This window comes from Lethenteron reissneri, chromosome 36 (genome assembly GCF_015708825.2).
Source record: "Lethenteron reissneri isolate LAM-NWPU_2019-01 chromosome 36, ASM1570882v1, whole genome shotgun sequence".
NCBI lineage: Eukaryota > Metazoa > Chordata > Hyperoartia > Petromyzontiformes > Petromyzontidae > Lethenteron > Lethenteron reissneri.
In genome coordinates, this window is record NC_083814.1 from 6,095,705 (window position 1) to 6,114,221 (window position 18,517).

The 18,517-nt window shown below is 46.0% G+C and overlaps 1 protein-coding gene across 6 annotated transcripts in view; it reads right to left on the minus strand.

Moving 5' to 3' along the window:
• VEPH1 (ventricular zone expressed PH domain containing 1) overlaps positions 1-18,517 on the minus strand; it is a 202,212-nt gene that overhangs the window by 60,696 nt on the left and 122,999 nt on the right. For all 6 annotated transcript variants that reach the window (XM_061565944.1, XM_061565947.1, XM_061565945.1 and 3 more), the window contains one exon: positions 657-1,118. In XM_061565944.1, the coding sequence (XP_061421928.1) occupies positions 657-1,118 (462 nt within the window). The remainder of the gene's footprint in view (positions 1-656; positions 1,119-18,517) is intronic.

An 18,517-nucleotide genomic window follows, 5' to 3' on the forward strand; every position in this document is an offset into this window, starting at 1 on the left:
CAACAGCATTCAAATGCACACCGCACGCTCCTAATGAACAAATAGACGCATGAACAACCGGTCGTGTATGTATGTATTCATGTGCACATTCAGCTTTATGGATTTTCGGGCCGAGTGATGTTCGCGAGTATCTATTTTACAAAAGACATGGATAAAGAGGCCCTGTTGTGGCTAGGACCAATCATGGCCACCGTTATCTGCAGCGGGTACTTGTTTTAGGCTGAGTTGATGCAATGGATGCCCAGTTGGGTTCAGATACCAATTGTTATAATTGCATCTGGATTGTGAGGATTATTGCGTAGCACATGAACCACACCTTCCCTAATACACAAAATGTGCATAAGGCCACGCATGCATGCATACGCTCACACACGTCTGCCAACGCACATCGTGTGATGAACATTACTCTCATATGCAGGGTGGGTGGGAAAGTGCTTTCCCTCTGCTGTGCAAATGAAAAAACATAATAAATTCAGAGGTAGCCCTGCAAAATCCACTTTCATGTGCCGTTCTTTAACACGAAGGTAAGGGTTGCGCTGCTCCGGGAGTGATCCAAATTATTGTCTCGTGACAATCGGAACAACATTTGTGGGGGGGGGGGAAAAATACCCCAAAATATTTAAGTAAAAAAGAAACATTCGTGAGAAAATCCGTACCTGGTGCGTTCGCCCGATGACCCCAAGGACCCTTGCCGCCTGCCCCGTGCGTGCGGGAAACCACGCGGAGGCCTGCAGCACCTCGCGCAGGGCCCTGTCGAGCCCCCGTCCCTCCACGTCCGCTCCCTCGGCTCCATCGCCACCTACGCAGCCTCCGGCAGCCCTGACGGTGTCCCCCGAAGCACCGCGAGGCGGGTCGGCCGAGGGATTCTCCGGGAGTGCCGGGCCCCTCTCGGCTGCTGCTGCCGCTCCTGCCGCTGCTGCTGCTGCTGCCACCGCTGGTGCTTCTGCTGGTGCTGCTGCGGCGGCTGCTGACGACGCAGCTGCTCCGGCGACGGCGAGTGATGTGACGAGCAGGGCGGGCGCCCTCTCGGCCAGCTCTCCCAGCAGAGTGAAGGCGATGTCGCTGTGCTCGGCCATCCTCAGGAGAGGGAGCAGCTGGGGGACGCATTCGGAGAGCACCTGCGCGCGAGACAGGGGCGGCGGTGCAGCGCGTCACAGGGCGGGCGATGGCACGCGCGCACGTGATCACGCGTGCGGTGTGGTGCGGCACGAGTTTGTCGATACGCTGTCTGCTGGACGAGGGCCTCCCCACGCCGTGCAGGTCTTGGGGGTTGTTTGACCAAACCTCACCACGCTGGTCAGTGGCGGGTCCGGTGAAAGTGATGAAGTATGGCTAAACCTCACACAAAATTTGCAGAGTCTGTCCTCTCAGCTCAATTACGGCCATAAAATGTATAATTCACTCCCTATTACTCACACGACTAGATTACTGCAACTCCCTCATACTCACTCGGAGGGAAGCTAAGGCATGATGAACACCCTCGGTATCTAGGAGTTATCCTGGATCGGACGCTTAACTACCATCACCACCTCAAACAAGCTAAAGGCAAAACGAAAGCACGAGTGAATATTATTCAGAAACTTGCAGGAACAACCTGGGGAAGCGATGCCAGCACGTTGAAGATATCGACGCAGGCCCCTGTTCACTCCACTGTCGAGTACCGTGCCCTGGTGTGGGGTGCAAGCCCTCACGCGAACCTTGTCGACGCCGAAATTAGCAACACGCTTCGTATCAGCAGCGGTTCCGTAAAGTCTACTCCACTCCCGTGGCTTCCTGTGCTGGCGAATATCGCTCCGGCCAACATCCGACGCGATGATGCGACGACACGGGAGTACAACAACAAGATCATGAAAAACTTCACTCTGCCGCTCCGTCAAGATCTAAAGGAACCCCCACGCCGCCCAAGGCTAAAATCCAGGAAACCGTTCTGGATGAGCGCCTCCGCTCTAGCAGCCAAATTTAATGACACCGCCACTCGGTGGTCTGAATCACGGGGGGCTCTGGACAGGGCAAACAAAAACATGATTCACGATCCGACGGTGGAAGTACCGGGATTCTCTCTTCCACGACGACTATGGACCACGCTGAACCGCGCTCGAACACGACACGGCAGATGCGCGTGCACGTTCAATAAATGGAATATCAAAGAATCGTCCAACTGTAACTGTGGAGAAGTCCACACCATCAAGAACATCACCGATGAATGCTCCATCCATGCACATCCTGGCGGTATCGCTGAAATCCACACTGCGTCAACCACACCATTGGACTGGATAAGGAACCTTTGCATTCATTTATGATGATCATTAAGAAAAAATAAAAACTGTTGCCTTTCAAAATGCCAAATGAAAGAAGAAGAATCCCCGCCTACGTATTTAAACCACTCCCAGACATCAAACTCTCCTAATCCAGCCACGTTGGCTACACATCTACTACCGTTGCCTTTTCTAATTCCTCACCCGAGTTTATAAATCTCTCCACGGTCTTGCCCCAAAGTATCCTCTCGCTTCACTCCACGCTCCTTCTCGCACTCTCCGTTCACAATCCCAGCTGTCTCTGTGTCCCACCTCCTCCCTGTGCCCAATCACGATCCCTCCTTTCTCTCACACTGGAACACACTTGCCCCTACACGTCCAACAATCGGCCTCACTATCCACTTTTCGTTCGTCCCTTAAAACTCACTCACTATCACTCGCTTACTCAATCTCCCTTCCCCATCGCTAACTCCACCACTCCTCTTCCCAACTTCCCCGCAACGTTTCGTCACACTCGTCCATCATGCACCCACTCATTGTCACTTTCGTCATCGTTCATTTCACGCGTCGTCATTGTCCAGCATGCGCTACCAATGCTTCTCATCGACTCCTCTCATCCCATGACACTATTCTGCTGTACAAATAGTTAATTATTTTTAAAATATTAATAAAAATAAGAAATATAACATAAACACCGCCCCCCACACCCGTTATGGCCGCCACACTAATGATTGACAAACGGCAGAAAATTGGACAATTTTATATCAGTATAAGTATATCATGTACGGCCTCCTGTCAATCTACTGGTGAACGAATGCCATGGCACCCTGCGTCAGTGACGGGAAGGGGGGGGGTTTGTTTGACCATACTTCACCATGATGGTCGTTACAAGTTGGCGAAGGGGAGAGGGGGGAGAGCGCTCGGGAGTGGTTCAAATGTCAAGTAAATGTTTTTTTTGGCACAAGTCTGCCACTCAACGCGCCATCACATTAACAATCACGACTGATATTGAGCCATGGCTGGCAATCAAACTTGGATTTTCCCACTTCATGGCCTGTTGCATGAACCGCTGTCCCTCTGGTTCCACCCCACAATTGTATTATTTCAGCCAAAGTTATATCAATTTCATTTACATTCGTTTTTTTTCTCTCTCTCTCAAAATAGAGAGAGAGAGACACACGCACACAGACATATTGTCATTGGGTATTAATCTGCGCATTTTGTAATGTCACTTGTTACACTCGGTTTTTTTCTCTCTCTCTCAAAATAGAGAGAGAGACACACGCACACACAGACATATTGTCATTGGGTATTAATCTGCGCATGTTGTAATGCCACTTGTAGTTGTTACACATTACTGGGATACATGGAACCAATTCTCGTAGCCGCGTTATCTAGAATGAGTCACAAGCGTATTCTATTGCCTGCTGCACTTAATCTGGAAATAATACGTTACGATAAAATGAAAATCTCTAGTGCTCCATAAAACATGGTGACTAACTAGAATAACATGCAATAGAAAATGTGTGTGACTCAGTGCAGTTGTCAATGCAAAACATTGGCCACTAAATCACGCCTGGAAATACAGCAACTGCGTGTTCCTCGCTTGATATGTGCGCACGCGACACGGTTGTTTGATGTGAAGGAACGATCACTCGTGTTTATGAATTTGATGTTCAATGCATAAAATCTCGCGCGGGCACATGAAAGCATCGCATAAAGGCTGTGATTTATTCCGATCATAAAAACTGTTGTTGACTGTTAGGGTTGCGGGGAGGAAATGCAGATGGACCTAATTAAAACAAGCGCTCCATTCTTTTTTTGTCTTTTTTGTTTTCTCCTGGACCACCTCTAATTACGCAATTGGCAACGTGTCGTGAAAATAAGATTCCATTTGGAAATCTTGTACAGCCGTGCGGTGCAACCCTGAGTGTCAAAGAACGCCTGCGGACGAGAATTTTTAGTCAGGTCTTCTGAGAAATTCTTCACGCGCCCTTTTTTATCCTTTACACAGTAGGGATCACACTTTCCAACATATTATGAAGTGCAAAACCAAGTTCAATAGGATGCTCCTGCGCGTGGTCTTCGTGGTTAGTGCCTTATTGCTACTCGACGTGCGTGTGTGTGTGTGTGTTTCATTGTACCGCTTGCTGTTTGGCATGAAGCTCTCAGCATGTGGATCAAAACGTTGGACATCGGACGGAGTTAATCTAATGGCCTTAGGTCATCAAACTAATGACACCTGAGCAGTTGCATTGTGGATGGCTGCTCTGAGCCACCTCGGCCACCTCTTATTCTGTTCTTGCGAATGGCAAGATGTTCGGGAGCTAAATGTCAATGTCGAGGTCTGCTAGCCACGACGAGAGGGCTTCAGGACAGATAGAGTTCATGTAGTCTGGCTATTCCTCCTTAATTGAAGGAGTGCAGAGTACAGGGGTTCAATGTACGGCCCGTAGTGTTGGCTGCATGGCCACAATCGCACCTGTGGCTTGTCTTTAATGTTCTATTCATGAAATACTTATTAGAGAAATGTTTGAAGATATTTAACTTTGCAAGGCATCACACACCCTCAAAAAGTTAAATGCCTGGATACTATCACGTTGTTAAGAAAAATTGAATATAAAGCAAAAATCACTTTTGTTTAAATAGTGTTTTCTTAAATTAGCCTTTCTTGTTTTTTTATATGACAAGATTTGATTAATTGGCCATTAGCAACAGTATGTAAGTAATATACTACTTATTCGTGGCTTGTTATGATTGCAGTAGGGCTAAGGCAACATATGTTCTTGGTTATCCAATGCTGCACGCATGCTCCTGCATATTAAGTATTATAAAAATTAATGTACGCAATACCAACGAGCCACAACTTCAATCACAAAGTAATTCCATCGTAATTATCCATTGTTTACACATAAACGAGATGTTAATCGTTAAATAATTGCGCTGTAATTAACGACATCGGTCGCTAATATTACGTTTGATTATAATAACTTACAGCCCTGTGTTCATCCGATGCTGGATGCAAGGGCTGGCCCTGCCACGTCATTCATGGGCAGTTGTTTGACCATACAGCACGGCGCTGGTCAGGGTCTGTTGGTGAGGTGGGGAAGGCACCATGACCATTTAATATATCAATCGCCACTGATGTTACCCGTGGCTGGAAATCAAACATGGGTGAAATCAGTGCGAAAATACGTTTTTTTTTACTCTTGCATGATTTTGACGCAGTTGTCCCAGACACCTATATTTAATCCGGGCCTGCGTCACTTTGAAGTACCGAACTTTCATGCACGATCTCTGGCCACCGTTTGTTAAATGCACAAGTGGCCTCTCGTGTGTCTCTCTCGCTCACGCTCCGTAGATTTCCGCTGGGGATCGCCAACGATTAGACTTGGTTGCGCCGGTGTTTCTGCACTGGGTGTTGGCATTCAGATATATATATATTTTTAAGTGCAACCCATCCAGAAAATACCACTTAGAACACGCTCTACGTCCCACGGAGGTTTATATTGTCCACAGTCCCACACGGCCTGCTGTGAGCGGCACATGAAGGCGGGGAACTGGTGAAAGGCTTGACGCGGCAGTCACAGCACGCCGCTACGACTCACCTGGAATTGTGACCGACGCTTGTTTCGAGCCCTGCCCCGTAGCGACCCGACTCCACGGAGATCGAATTCGCGCCACGTGGCCGCGCGCTTTGCACGAACAGCACCACCAACGAACGGTCCACCGAATAAGCATTCGACACGGCCGCCCCTTGTTTTCGGCATGCTTGTGTGGTGGTTGAGAGGATGTAGCCTCCCTACGGGTTGAAGCATTCTCTAACTCCGAACAATTATTGCTGCGACCGTGCCGACGCGAAGCATATCCGAGGAGGAGCACCCAGTTCCTGCCTCGCTGCACTTTGTTTGAATTGAAAGTGAAGCGGTCGGGGGTGATTGATGATCCAGCACCCAACGATTAACTCCAGTCACTCGATAACTGAACTACTCACTCAATCACCCACTCATTCACCCACTCATTCCCTCACTCATTCACCCACTCACGCACCCAGTCACTCACCCACTCATTCACATCAGTCGCTCGCTCACCGGCAATCAGTCACCTCCGTATCACTCTTCTGTCGCGACTGCCATGGTTACTGTTCACGTGAACCCCACCCATGTTGAAAGCTCGTATGTATAATATGTATGCCTGTATGTTGAACGTCTTTCGCACCGTACGTAGCCAACCATGCTAATCGAACTTAGCCTACCAGACTGTTTCGATGCACCCACGCTGTGTTCAACCACCACACTTCTCTCTCAGCTTCTTTTCGCCCGCACTTCTCCACTCTGGAATTCTCTCCCACCGCCTCTCTGCCCAGGCTCTTATAACCTCGCTCGACGACAATAAACGTGTTCACTCTTGTCTATTGCGACCTCAATCGTGCTGCTTGTTGCCAACTGCTGGACGTTTAGGGCCCGTGCTCGTGACATTGTGCTTAAATGTGAAAACGAGAAACTAAATTCTCGTGGAAATTTGCTACGAGCGTGGATTAAGAGGGCCGAGTGAAGGGACTGTCATTTTATCGGTGCCACCATCTAACAATTACGATTTGAAATGTATTCACCGTAGAACAGAATATAGTGAGAATGTGGAGGGGAGGGGGGGGTGAATAAAGAAATGGGAAATGGAAATGTGCTGTAAAAACTATTACATAATATATATTTTTAAAATCCGTATTATCTATTCTATTATTGCAATTCAAACTCAACTGGAAAAATAAAGGGAGACTGGTGTTCAAAATGACTGCTGCAACCCACAGATGATTTGCAAGGCAGCGGGAAGCTGCATTTGTTTTTGTCTTGCTCATGGCGTTCCACGTCTGGTTTGAGCATCAGCCTCACAATAACCTCCAGAGGTCGCAACCGGGTACCCAACACCCGTACCCTACCCGATACCCGGCTACCCGTACCCGGCCGAGTACGGGTACGGGTAGCCGTTTGCGACCCTGGAGCGGCCGGGTACGGGTAGGCCGTGAGTCACTGGTTGAGTAACCGTTTGTCACTCATTTCGGGTAGGGTACGGGTACGGGTAGGGAACGGGCCGGGTACGGGTACCCGTTTGCGACCCTGGTGTGGCCGGGTACGGGTAGGCCGTGAGTCACTGGTTGAGTAACCGTTTGTCACTCATTTCGGGTAGGGTACGGGTACGGGTAGGGAACGGGCCGGGTACGGGTACCCGTTTGCGACCCTGGTGTGGCCGGGTACGGGTACGGGTAAGGAATCAAAACCTGTTTGCGACCTCTGCAATAAGCCATAACCCAATTACGTTGGAAGTATGTACAGAGACGTTTTTATATTGACGGGATATGTAACAAGACCAAAAGAAACACGCTGGAAGAAATAAAAGATCAGTGGTAGAATGTGCATAGCCCGGAGCACCCATGTGTCTGCTTTGGCATCAGGACAGAGTAATCTGCTTATGGGGTCTGCAAATTTCCCTCTTCCGGATGCAGTCAGTATCACTATGCTAAATACCAGGGAAATCATTTGTTGCGCGGTACCCTTCAGTTATAAAACAATCGTCGTAGTGCTGTTATTTTTTCCAACCGCCAAATAAATCCTGCATGCTCAAGCCCGTAGCATCGTGACAATATTTGTTTATGGAAATCAATAACTTGAGGATCAACTGCTGTTGGCTGACTTGTTTCTTAAGCCAATAAAAAATGTTTTTTAGTATCATTCGCAGATCAGAGAATGTTATTGGAGAAGGGTGTTTGGAAGAGTCAGCAGAGATTGCTGCTTCGGCATTGATAAGAAGCCTTGTATAGCTTGAACTGATCAATTGAAATATTAGAATTGCCTCCTTGTTCACGGTCTATTATTTGAGTTTCAATCTTGATTTGAAGCTGTCGTGACTGCAGGAATCCATACTCTTTGCTTCTTTCGGTGAAGTCACGTAGGTATCAAATAAGAACCAAAGTGTATTTGAGTTTCCTTTAACATTGCAGATGCCGCCATAACCTGTCTGGGCGAAAGCCGGAAACCCCTACAAGCCACGCCCAGCGAGACGCGCCTGCTGATGCCAATGACCTCACCAAGGCCCCGCCCATCACCTGACCATCTAACGTCACGTGGGAACAGAGGTGAGGCTTATTTTCAATAATGACTGAATGATTCGTCGAATATCCGAACCAATAATAAGTGATCAATTACTTAAAATATATAAATAGCCCAGCACTAGAGGACAATAGTGAGATGTTAACTACCTCGCCCGGTATGCAGGAGGTCGTCGGTTCAATCCCGACCCTGACGCCTGTATATTTGGAGTTTGCATGTTCTCCCCGTGGTTGTGTGGATTTTTCTCCGGGCTCTCCGATTTTTTCCCTCCACATTGAGAAACATGCATTTAGAGTATTTGACTGATATAAATTTCCACGTGATAAGCCACTTTGGTGTCCTATCATTTGTGGCCAGGTCGCTTCTGAAAAAGAGCCTCATAGCTCAGTGGGCTACGTTTGATTAAAAATTTTTATTATTTTAAATCGGTTTTTTGTATCATATTAGAAAGCTTTACCAAGGCTTTTCTTGGTTTTTGTCCCCCTTCATTACAGCTAAACTAAAATCTACACGCAACAAATTGCAGTACATTTTCCTGAATTCCAATTACTCACAAGTGATCATCAGTTCCCCGGGGTAATTATGAAACACGCTTTTTGCGACATGAGATGAGACACGGCGGTCGTAAGCATTAGGGATTCTACGCCACTTGGTCGACTGGAAAAAGGCGCCACACTGAGATCCTAATGATGGAAGCTGATTATAATGAAAGCATTACATGGCTTCTCGACGGGTGGTTAGGGTTACCAACAAAATACGATGGAGCGTTAGTACAGAAAATGGCATTCTCATTTCACACAGCCATATAATACGATTGATAGAACGATTTAAAAAACACGTGACATTACTTACATCTATTCATTCATATTGTGGAAAGTGCACATTTCGCGAACGATGTCGATGGCTGTAAGTATCCGTAGGTGGTTTACGTGGCCTGAAAAGTGGTTGGTAAAGGGCCCCCAGTGGTATTTTCAGTCAGAGACTGTGAAATTGAACTTGAAATACCTGCATTTGGCCCATGTGGAAATGGGAAAATGTGGCCTCACGTAACCTCAGTAAAGTGCGTAAATAACAGGAAAGTGCCTGCAATTACGGCATCATCGATGGATCTGTCACAAGCGGTGATGCGCATCTACTTAATGATACGATTTTACAATTTGATTAAATGTGATTGCTGCATTTGTAAATCTCACGTGCCAATGTAAAGTTTTATTTCGGTGTGGTGTATATTCCAAACGAGGTTGAGCCTTGGTACGTTGGTTATCCCACTGTGCCATGAACCCGGTGACCCGAGCGATGCACAGTCAGGGCTAACAGTCAATGACAAGTGATATTAGAACCGATTCTCTACACGTACTCCCTCCCCTCCTTCCCCAACCCACTTTGGCCAGTGTTGTGAGCTTTCGTCAAACAAAGCCCATCACCAACATGACCAGCGAAGTCCTTCATCTATTGGTGGATTGAGAATCAGATTACATTTTTCATGTTATTTTCCGCCGATGAAACGCAGAATGTCAAACCCAGTCCAGAGTTGACAATTGCTACTTAATAAAATTTGCCTGGAAAGTCAGTAGACGTATGGACCAAAACACATCGTTACGACTATGTGGAGATACAGAATGGTCTTGTGCTCATATATCCTTGTACTCCAAAGACGATTGGAGGCTGAGCTCATCTCTATTGATGGTCCTGAGCCAAACGTGAAAATTCCACACCCCCACAATGGGGCCCAATCAGCAGGATCAACTAAACTATGTTTTTATTTTGTCAGGTAAGGGCTACTGAGCCCTGAGCCCTTTAGCGAACATCACTCGGCCCGAAAGACCATCAAGCTGCATGTATATGTGCACATAAAGACAAAGATCCCCCATATAGCCTTAACAGACTGTAGGGGCAAGTGCTGTTAGCGAGCACCTATAAAGGCCGGCACGGCACACGAGGGGGTGCGTGGCCAACACCACGCCCGGCCGCCTTTGTCTCCCAAGTGGCGATGATTACACATCGCACCAGGTACTCATTTGAGGCTGAGTCGACCTAGGGGAGGCCCAGGGCCGGTTCAGATAATCATCACTGATGTTGGCCAGTGAGCGCAGCGCGCTAACCGCTACACTACCGCTCCCCACGTGAATACATACATACATGCACGGCTGTTCACGTGTGCGGTGTACATTTGAACTAAGCAATATTTTTACTAACCTATTTTTATTTTAACAGGTAAGGCCCACTGAGCTATACAGCTCTTTTTTATAAGCGACCTGGCCACAAAATGATAACGAAGTGGCTTGTCATGTGGAAATGTATAGCAGCCAAATACTCCAAAAATTATGACTTCCCACAAAGCGGTACCACATTTTATCAACCGCCAAGGAATAAAGTGAGAGAGTAAGCAAATATCAACAATGAACAAAAATACGTTTATGCCGCCAAATGCATAAAGGCTAAAACAATCCGGGGGTGTGGTTCGGTTTATTGAGAAGTCACCACCACACGAAGAGAATTAAGAGGACCCCAGAGCTGTGGTGTGGGGGCCATACAAAGGGCTTCAAGCCTGTGGCGTGAATGGGTCCTGTATATAGGGGCTGACACATGGGGCATGGTGAGGCCCTGCTCTGGGGCTTCTTGTACCCAGACACTCCACGTACACGAATCTTTTGATCCTAGAACGTTCATGCGTGCAAATCACTGGCAGACACGAGAAAGGGTTCGTATGCCACTGCACTGCTGTGCGTGGAATTGAACGTTTCAATTTGCCCTGGCAGCCTCCCCATAACTTTTGCTGGGAATGTCCAAAGGCATGACGTCCGCAATCAGGTTGATGCCGATGACCCAGTGTGACATCATTTGTCAAGAGCAGGTCCTTTAATGATTGAGCTTACATACAAAAGTGAAACTGTCTGTAACCAAATGATATTTTCAACCAGTTTAACAAAATTACAACAGTTGCTATGTAATTATCATGAGTCAGTTTTCCACCGCAAAATAACATTTCGAACCTCAAATGCGTCCTCGCTTGTTTACATCGTCAACAACAGCCATGAGCTATCCACTGCTGAATGTAGGCCTCCCAAAGCCTATCACTCTCGGTCTCACACCACACCAATCCCACTAGCTCCTGCACGTAAGCTGATTGTATCCCTCCATCTCTGGTTAAATACAAGACATGGACACATATCTGCACTGCGTATCCTATTACGTGCAATTTGCCAGCTCAAGTACGAGACTTCAAGTGTTCATCTAAATCACGTTTTTTTTGTCTATTATTGCACTTTTGCTTCGAGGCATTGCCTAAGCTTGTCATCATGTGTAAAGTAGTTATTAAACACGGTGCCAATGAAGTCACAATAATCTGTTATCGTTTGCCACTGTCGGTGTGCAAATGATTTGGCAGATATCCAAAATAATACGGAACCTCGACATCCATGTCATTGAGATGCTTGAATTTCAGTGGATCTCTCTGTCACGAGTGTCGTTACCCACAAAGCCCGTAATCCAACTAACTGCCTTTCGCAAGAAAGCCAATCATCTTCATGCACATGCGCAGGAGTGTGTGGATGCACGCGCGCACGTGTGTGTGCCTGTGCGCGCGCAGGCCTTTGCTATGAGGGTTTATACTTGATTTTAGAGTTGTTCACCAACGAGTGTCCTGAGGGATTTCCAGAGCCCTTCGCCCCCCCCTCAGAGGAAGTCACAAATGGGGCCTTTAAGCCAACAATTAACTTTAACACCGAATGCCCCAACACTGTCCATGTGTTAAGCAAAATTCGCCGCCAAAGCACTGAACCCACGTTACACGTGGACTGGGAACTGCCCATTGGTTTGTGTGGCCTTGTTCGTTACTCAGGGACACCCAACAGCAGAATTCGACAGTCGTGAGTTTGTTCCACCATCAGCAAGACTAATCCTACGTTTCGATTTAAAGCTTTCGTGACTGCAGGGATTCATCTTCTTGGTTTTTTCGGTAAAGTCACGTAGAATAAAAATAATTATCACGACGTTTCGGCTACAACGCAAGCAGCCGGCAGCCGGCAGCCGGCAAGCCGGCTGCTTGCGTTTTCGCCGAAACGTCGTAAGAATTATTTTATTATGTTTTATTTTTATTATTTTATTACTTCCCTTCTACGTGACTTTACCGAAAAAACCAAGAAGAAGAATAATCCTACGTTCCTGAGTAAAATATCTTGTCATTTGTAAGTACCTGGTTCAGGGCAATAACATCAGCACTGAGGAGGTGCATATGAATAGAAATGATCACACCAACCCATAATAGCCGTAAGAGGTGAGAATTAAGAGCAATTGTACCAGTTGCCTAACAAAGAGCTCTTTGTCCTTAAATATAAGGGGTGAGAGGGGGCATTTAAATTAGTGTTTTCGCAAAAATTCAGAAAGTCACGCTGACCCAGTGTTCGGCCTGGTTGGAAGTCATGCCTTTATTTACTAATTGTATAATATTAGATCGCTGCATGTCATCTCACATCTATATAATGAGCAGCTGTTTGTCTGTTGGTTCTGAGAACTCCGAGACCGCTCTGCCAATCCCATTAAATGAAGCATCCGTTGAAAGCTTAGTATATGTTTTAATTTTAAAGAATAAATAATCCCAAACAATTCCTCTTGTTGACCCGGTGCCCTTTGTCTGAGTTGTGGCCATTTATGTCTGTGAGACACTGTGTGCATCACAAATGTAATTACTGTTTTTTTATGTAAAGGATTTACCCTTTCTGGCATAAATACAGGAGGTGTTAAGATGTTCAAACACGAAATAGACACCTACCACAAGGCATCAAGTGTGCATCAAGTCCGCATGAACCAAACAAATATGCGTTGATAGTGTTTGCACTGCCCTTGACAGTGATTGGCCTACACCAGATACAGCCTCTTTCCTTTGTCTCACCAGTGATAGACCAAAGGCCTCCAAAGTCAAACAGTACAAAGACAATGTAAATGCCAAAGCATTCAGTGTATTGCTGCTGGCAAATGTATCCCAGAGATACTTTCTTATTACTGTTGAAATCACACCAGAAAGGGTAAAGCTGTAATATTTTCCTGTAGCTCTTTTGCAACTGTTACAATTGTCTCCGGAACCTACCTTTAAACATTATTGTGCCAGAGATTGTGTTATCAAGGTGATATTATTTTTATTATTACACAACAATTGTAATTGTTATGGGGTGCCCCGGTGGTGGGATGTTATCTGCCTCGCCTGGTATACGGCAGGTCGTGGGTTCGATCCCAATCCTGACGCCTGTATACTTGGAATTTGCACGTTCGCCCTGTAGTCGCGTGGATTTTTCTCTGGGTCCTCCGGTTTTCTCTTCCACGTTTATAAACACGCGTTTAGAGTATTTGGCTATGATAAATGTCCACATGATAAGCCACCTCCTTGAGCTTTCATTTGTGGCCAGGTCGCTTCTGAAAAATATCTATATAGCTCAGTGGGCTTCACCTGGTAAAACAAAGAAATTCGTTTATAGTTATTGTTTCAATGTGTCATTTTAAATTCATCAAATTAAATCCACCAATTCACCGTGGAATGAATAAACCCCCTCCATGAATAAATTTCCCTTGAATTTCAACGGACTGCTCACTCATATTATTTATAACCTCTAAACCACATATGTTTTGACTGGCCCTCATTCTTGTATATATGAGTGTCGCCATCTGATGGCATGAACATTTAAATTAACTTCCGCACATTTCTTCAATGTCTAGTAACTAGGACCATAGTTCAACGTTCACTCCTGGAGAATAAAAAAAGAACGAGGGAGATACGTGTCCCTGACTCTTGTGGCCCCCAAGATTGTTGGCTGACGCTACCATCACTGAGTCCACGAAAGCCCCCAGCTACAAGTCCCCAGAGCCAGCCTTGGCTGGGCCTTCCAGCCATCCCACATGCCTGTGACGCCTTCTGAATCAGTGGATTCATCGTAGTCATGCTCAAAACCCAAACATATTCACAACAACAACAATAGGGAATGCGATGTCAGCAATATCACACTACCGTGTTGTTATCCGTTATGCCAGGCGTGCGTTGACTCGCTTATTGGCATCTGTTTTAGATAATACAACCCTGAGGTCACTTTGCGCAGGCCTGGTCGCGCTTTCAGGAACTTCAACTTTTCAACACACTGAACCCGTCCCACGAAGAGAAGGTCCAGTGTTGCTCAGTGATCCACTGTCGGTTTTCAGTGTCTCATGAAACATTCTAATGACCCTATTATGTAGCTGTTTACAAAATACCGTGTTACAAAGAAACAAGCTGTTCTTACTCTTTGGCCTCTAAAGAGGCCTCTTTGCTTAATGACGACTGCTCGTGTTTCGATCAAAACGTCGTGATTTGTTCTATTTTATTTTATTTCTAACTACGTGAATTTACCGAAAGAACCAAAGAGTATGGATTCCTGCAGTCACGAAAGCTTCAAATCAAGCCGTTCTTATTATCCCTCACGTAGTTATGAAAACAAAGCTTGAGTTGACCGCAGGCCTTAGGCGCAGATGCTGTGTGCATTTACAATTAGATTCCATAGAAAACCAAAGTGTTTTGTATTGTATTGAAAGGGCCTGATTTTGTCCGATCTCGGAGGCTAAGCAGTCGTGAAGCTGGTTAAGGCTTGGTGATCACCAGTACAAGCCAGATTAATAAAAATTAACCCGTAAAAACAAAGTTTTTAACTATAAATCCTTTATATGCGTGGCGGCTAGAGTCCTCTCGTCCTCTGGCTTGAGATGGCTGCCACCTATGGGTCAAATGATTGCCTGCCACCATTAAGCAATTGGTAATTAAATATAATTTATTTTTTCCTAAAAAGTGTACAATTTTGGAAAAAAAATTTCACGAACATTAATTGTCTCGCACAACGAGTCTGTGTGCAAAATGTCAGCTCGATTGGATCACGGGAAGTGGGTTAAAAAACGACCGAAAGATTTGCACGGTCGTAAGCGCACAAGCAAGCAAGCAAGTGAACTTAATATAAAGGATTTAAAAAGAGGGGCCAACGAACCCCTTTGGGTCTCAAGATCGGTCTTTCGAGATCAGGGTCATGAACGTTCTAATTGCTTCGTCCTCGGCAGTAAGTTGATCTTGATCTCTAGAGTACCAGCGCAGCGTATCTGATACAATGGCCTAATCCTCCGAGTCTCTTGGCTGCTAATCTCTACGCTGCTAAGGTCACGCAAAACGGGGTTATTTTGGCGACGTGACATCGAGTTTTTTTCCCCCTCCTTAAACAGCTGCATCAATAGTTTCTTTCTTTGAAAACCTAAATGTTGAAAGTATTTTCTTTTTCTGCTCTGTATTTTTTTCATTTGCCATTACTGCCATCCTGCCACTCAAACTCGTGCGGAGGAGTTGTTTTGAAATAAACCTTTGATGAGCACAGAATTCACACTCGTTATACCCACCGCAGGACTGTAAATGCTTTAATGCCTTCAATAGAAGACGGAAACAAACACCTTTGACCAATTTACTGAGACTGACATTATTTTAAGGGGTTTCAAAATTAGAATATACGATCTCCACGTGGCACACGAATCGAGGTAGCATTTGCTCATCGTGCATATGTGCACCACGCGCACGTGTTTTGGCTGTTGAATTTCATCGGCGAGGTCCAGCTGTCTTGGGGACCAAACCGAAACTTTCCGTGACATCTGTATACACACTGCGGAGCCGCGCGCAGTGGGAAACCTGCAAAATGAGTGTGTTCGGCCGCTTTTCCATTGCGCCACCATACATGGTGAAAACGTCAACACAGCCCGGCCCGTTGTGTGTTGCCGAGGTCAAGTCTCTGTACGGCGACGATGGGTGACCGGGCCTCTTCTAGTGCCCCCCCCCACCCCCCTAGGCTGTGGAATTCACTTCTACTGGGCCTTCGCTCTGCTAACTGCCCCCCACCCCCACCTCGTATTATTCTCTGATTAGCACGGTTGGCTGCGTACGGTACGAAAAAAGTTCAACATACATACACTCACCCACTCACGGTTGGCTACGTACGGTACAAAAGAAATCCAACATACATACACTGACCCACTCACTGACCCACTCACGGTTGGCTACGTACGGTGCGACAGAAGTTCAACATGCATAGACACAAATTGCACCTCGAGACGCAAACTTGTTTTGAAGGGCTTTTTATATTTCTTGAATGTTTTGTTTTTGGGGTTGTTTTTTCTAATTGGAGTGAGCCTGCATGTGTGCGTGTGTTTGTACAGCACCTTGTGATCTCCGGGTAGATAGTTTGTAAATATATATATGAATATACGTATATATATTTTTCTCATTCTTTAGAATTTTCTAATGTTACGTTGAGTTAGACTTTTAATGCGATGGCACTTTGAGTGGTAAATGTGTGCCTTCACTTGACTTGAAAGGTGCTTTAGAAGTGTAAATTATTATTACTATAGTATTTACCAGAGGTGGGACAAAGTCATTGTTATGCAAGTCCAAGTCGAGTCTGAAGTCATCAAATTCATGACTCGAGTCTGACTCGAGTCCAAGTCACATGACTCGAGTCCACACCTCAGAGGTGGGACAAAGTCATTGTTATGCAAGTCCAAGTCGAGTCTGAAGTCATCAAATTCATGACTCGAGTCTGACTCGAGTCCAAGTCACATGACTCGAGTCCACACCTCAGAGGTGGGACAAAGTCATTGTTATGCAAGTCCAAGTCGAGTCTGAAGTCATCAAATTCATGACTCGAGTCTGACTCGAGTCCAAGTCACATGACTCGAGTCCACACCTCAGGTATTTACAATAGAATTTTCACCTTCGATCAGCACGGTTGGCTGCGTAAGTTCAACATACGTACATGCAGGCAAAATATAACCCAACAAATATGTGCGTATATATTGTAGCTGGGTGACAGTGCCATGATTCTGAGCCAGCAACTTTGGCATGTCAGCATTCAGTACGGCGTTATTCATCGGAGTGAAAAAGGGTTCCCATTGTATCGTGATTTGGATGACCTCAGCACAGGCGTAAAGGGATTGCACACAAAATTCACCGTAAATTGATACGTGGACTCGATTTGGCAGCAGCCAAAGTTGAACATTTAAAATAACAGCAACCATAACAATTGTACTCTCGCCTTCAGAACAAAGTGTATGTGTGTGTGGGTGTGTGGAGAGCGGTGGTGCTGCGGTTAGCACGCTTCACTACGACGACCCAGGTTCGATTTCTGCTCATGGCCAACACCAGTGACGATTATCTGAACCGGTACTGGGCCTCCCCTAGGTCGATGCAGCCTCAAATGAGTGCCTGGTGTTGTGTGTAGTAAACATCGCCACCAAGGGAGACAAAGGCGGCCGGGCGTGGTGATGGCCACACACCCTCTCGTGTGCCGTACAGGCCTTCAAAGGTGCTCCCTAACAGCACTTGCCCCAACAGTCTGTTACAGGCTATACGGGGAATCTTTGTCTTTGTGGATATTAGATGATGATAAATCTTGACTTCAAGCTTTCGTGACTGCAGGAATTCATATCCTTGGGTCTTTCGGTAAAGTCACGTAAATAGGTTCAAAGTAACCTACAGTGAGGGAAAAAAGTATTTGATCCCCTGCTGATTTTGTAGGTTTGCCCACTGACAAAGAAATGATCAGTCTATAATTTCGATGGTAAGTTTATTTGAACAGTGAGAGACAGAATAACAACACCAAAATTCAGAAAAACGCATGTCAAAAATGTTATAAATTGATTTGCATTTTAATGAGGGAAATAAGTATTTGACCCCTCTGCAAAACATGACTTAGTACTTAGTGGCAAAACCCTTGTTGGCAATCACAGAGGTCAGACGTTTCTTGTAGTTGGCCACCAGGTTTGCACACATCTCAGGAGGGATTTTGTCCCACTCCTCTTTGCAGATCTTCTCCAAGTCATTAATGTTTCGAGGCTGACGTTTGGCAACTTGAACCTTCAGCTCCCTCCACAGTTTTCTATGGGATTAAGGTCTGGAAACTGGCTAGGCCACTCCAGGACATTTAATGTGCTTCTTCTTGAGCCACTCCTTTGTTGCCTAGGCCGTGTGTTTTGGGTCATTGTCATGCTCGAATACCCATCCACGACCCATTTTCAATGCCCTGGCTGAGGGAAGGAGGTTCTCGCCCAAAATTTGACGGTACATGGCCCCGTCCATCGTCCCTTTGATGCAGTGAAGTTGTCCTGTCCCCT